The sequence below is a fragment of the Echinops telfairi genome, unplaced genomic scaffold (genome assembly GCF_000313985.2).
Source record: "Echinops telfairi isolate 266 unplaced genomic scaffold, ASM31398v2 ScPeMD7_7439;HRSCAF=8477, whole genome shotgun sequence".
NCBI lineage: Eukaryota > Metazoa > Chordata > Mammalia > Afrosoricida > Tenrecidae > Echinops > Echinops telfairi.
In genome coordinates, this window is record NW_022111339.1 from 1,144,379 (window position 1) to 1,146,540 (window position 2,162).

The window sequence follows — 2,162 nt, forward strand, 5'->3', positions numbered from 1 at the left end:
ACCATAACATTATTTTTGTTGCTACTTCATCACTGTCATTTTACTACTGTGATGAATCAGGGGAACCCTGTGAAAGGGTCATTCGACCCCCAAAGGGGTGGCGACCCACAGGTTGAGAGCCGCCCACTGCACTAGCTGCTCCTTCTGGAGAAAGATGTCCTTTACCTTAAAGATTTACGTCTCAGAAACCCTGCACAGAGTCAAAATGGACTCGACGGATGTTGTGGGGCTCTTTTGATCCTTAAGCCAGCATAGGAGGTTTTTTCCCTTGGCTTTTTGGTTGTTGTCGTTTTGTTTTGTTTTTTTACAGCATTTCAGCAATTAAAAAATACTATTATTGGGGGAGCTTACATCTCTTATCACGTCCATACATTCATGCAGTGTGTCAAGCACATTTGCACACATGCCGCCATCATCATTTCCCACTTGAGGCCGACGGTTGTGTCGCTTTTAACCTCAGGATTCTCACACCGCGGTGCTCCCTGTGAAGCTTAGGCACAGACTGCCTATTGGTCGTTAGGAAACGGAGATGGGGTCATAAAAGTGAGATACTCAATTCTGGCTTAAATAAAGCTTTCTCTCAGACTCCCATCAGAGCCCTTCTCCTTTAACAGCAGCGAAGCTTTGAAGACTCCCGTATGAGGATGTAAGGGTCCACAAGGTGAGTGTGCACAACCCTGATTTTACAGTAACAATCCCTCCGACAGTACCATTGTCCTGTACTTAGCTGTAATTAGAAATACACACGCAAACAAGAAAGAGGGCCTTACCATCACTTGTTGTTTCAACTGAAGCAGTTCAAGCTTGATTTTCTAAAAACAGGCGGAAAAACAAATGTGCCGAGACTGATTATATATTGTTAAAAATAAGGGGGGAAATATGTTAAGGCAGACCTGGTAATCAACAAGTATCAAAATATGTAAGCGCAAGTTCTCCCCTCATTCAACAAGACCTTATTTACATTCATCATATGATATGAACTGAATAGTCTCAGTAGCACAAAGTGATTATTTATCACACCAAGATGGCATTGCAATGCAGGTGTGTGTGTATGTATTAAAATCACAGATTTAGTTCATCTTAAGAGCTACTTAAGCATTCAGCTCCTGAGAGGCTGGTGGTTCAAATCCACCAGTCAGTCAATGGAAGAAAGATGAGGCTTTCTGCTTCCATAAAAATGTCCAGCCTTAGATATTGTAGGGGGCAGTTCTACTCTGCCCTACAGGGGTGTCATGAGTCAGCACTGGCTTTCCAGCAACAGGTTTGGTTTTCTAGGGTAAAACTAGTAATACAATTAAGCTACTTGTTTGTTTGGACAAGGGGGTGGGGAAGGTGGACCTTCTATCACTAAGAATTTTGAAAACTTGTCAACTTCTGCAGAGATGAAAATAAACTCATGGGCTTATTTGAACTAATTTGGAAATCTCCTTGTAACTGGAGAAAACATGCGTTGTCGGCGACAAGCTCTGGCTCCTGGGAGGGATGTGATGGCCAGTAGTCAGGGAGACCTGGGTTTGGATCAGGGCTGGCTAGGTGAAGAGCAGGCAGTGGTGTGTCAGGACCCAGGTCCAGAAGGTGACCAAAAACTGGGTTGAAGATTTCTGTTCACCCAAGGAGCATCCAATCAAACAGCCGGAAGCTAGTGTGAGAGGTGGCACCCACACCCGAGGGCGTTCTCGAGGGAGCTGGGCTGGAGGCTGTTTTGCTCCACACAAGCAGAACAGGGTCAGGAGCAGACACTGCATCCAGGTCAGACAGCGGATGGACAGGGAGCTTGAGAGACAGGGAAGGGAGCTTGCTATCCACGTGGTCGGGCAGCTGACGCTACGCTCGCTATTCTTAACAGCTGTCTGGAACACACACAAGTGCCTGTGATGGACCTGCTTTTCAATACCCCTTTCAATTTTCTTCTGAACAGATCCTGTCTCAAAGAGCTGGTGTGAAGGACAGCTCTGAGCGTTTAAAAGTTCACTTTTGCTAGGAGGTTTCTGAGAAGGCTAAGCTCCACAGGTCATAAACGCCCTTCCCTGCAAGAACGTTGACAAGGATGGAAAACACAACAAAGATGTAGAGCGCACACTTGCCTGCTGGTCATGATAACCCTGAACTAAAGGCAATTCCAACGTGCATCACCGAAGAGCTCCATAAAGGGGCAGTGGCCT

At 45.9% G+C, this 2,162-nt stretch overlaps 1 protein-coding gene across 1 annotated transcript in view; it reads right to left on the reverse strand.

Moving 5' to 3' along the window:
- The window catches only part of MCUR1 (mitochondrial calcium uniporter regulator 1), a 9,146-nt gene that overhangs the window by 5,179 nt on the left and 1,805 nt on the right, over positions 1 to 2,162 (reverse strand). The window contains exon 4 of the mRNA XM_045298681.1: positions 771 to 812. Coding sequence (XP_045154616.1) covers positions 771 to 812 — 42 coding nt within the window. The remainder of the gene's footprint in view (positions 1 to 770; positions 813 to 2,162) is intronic.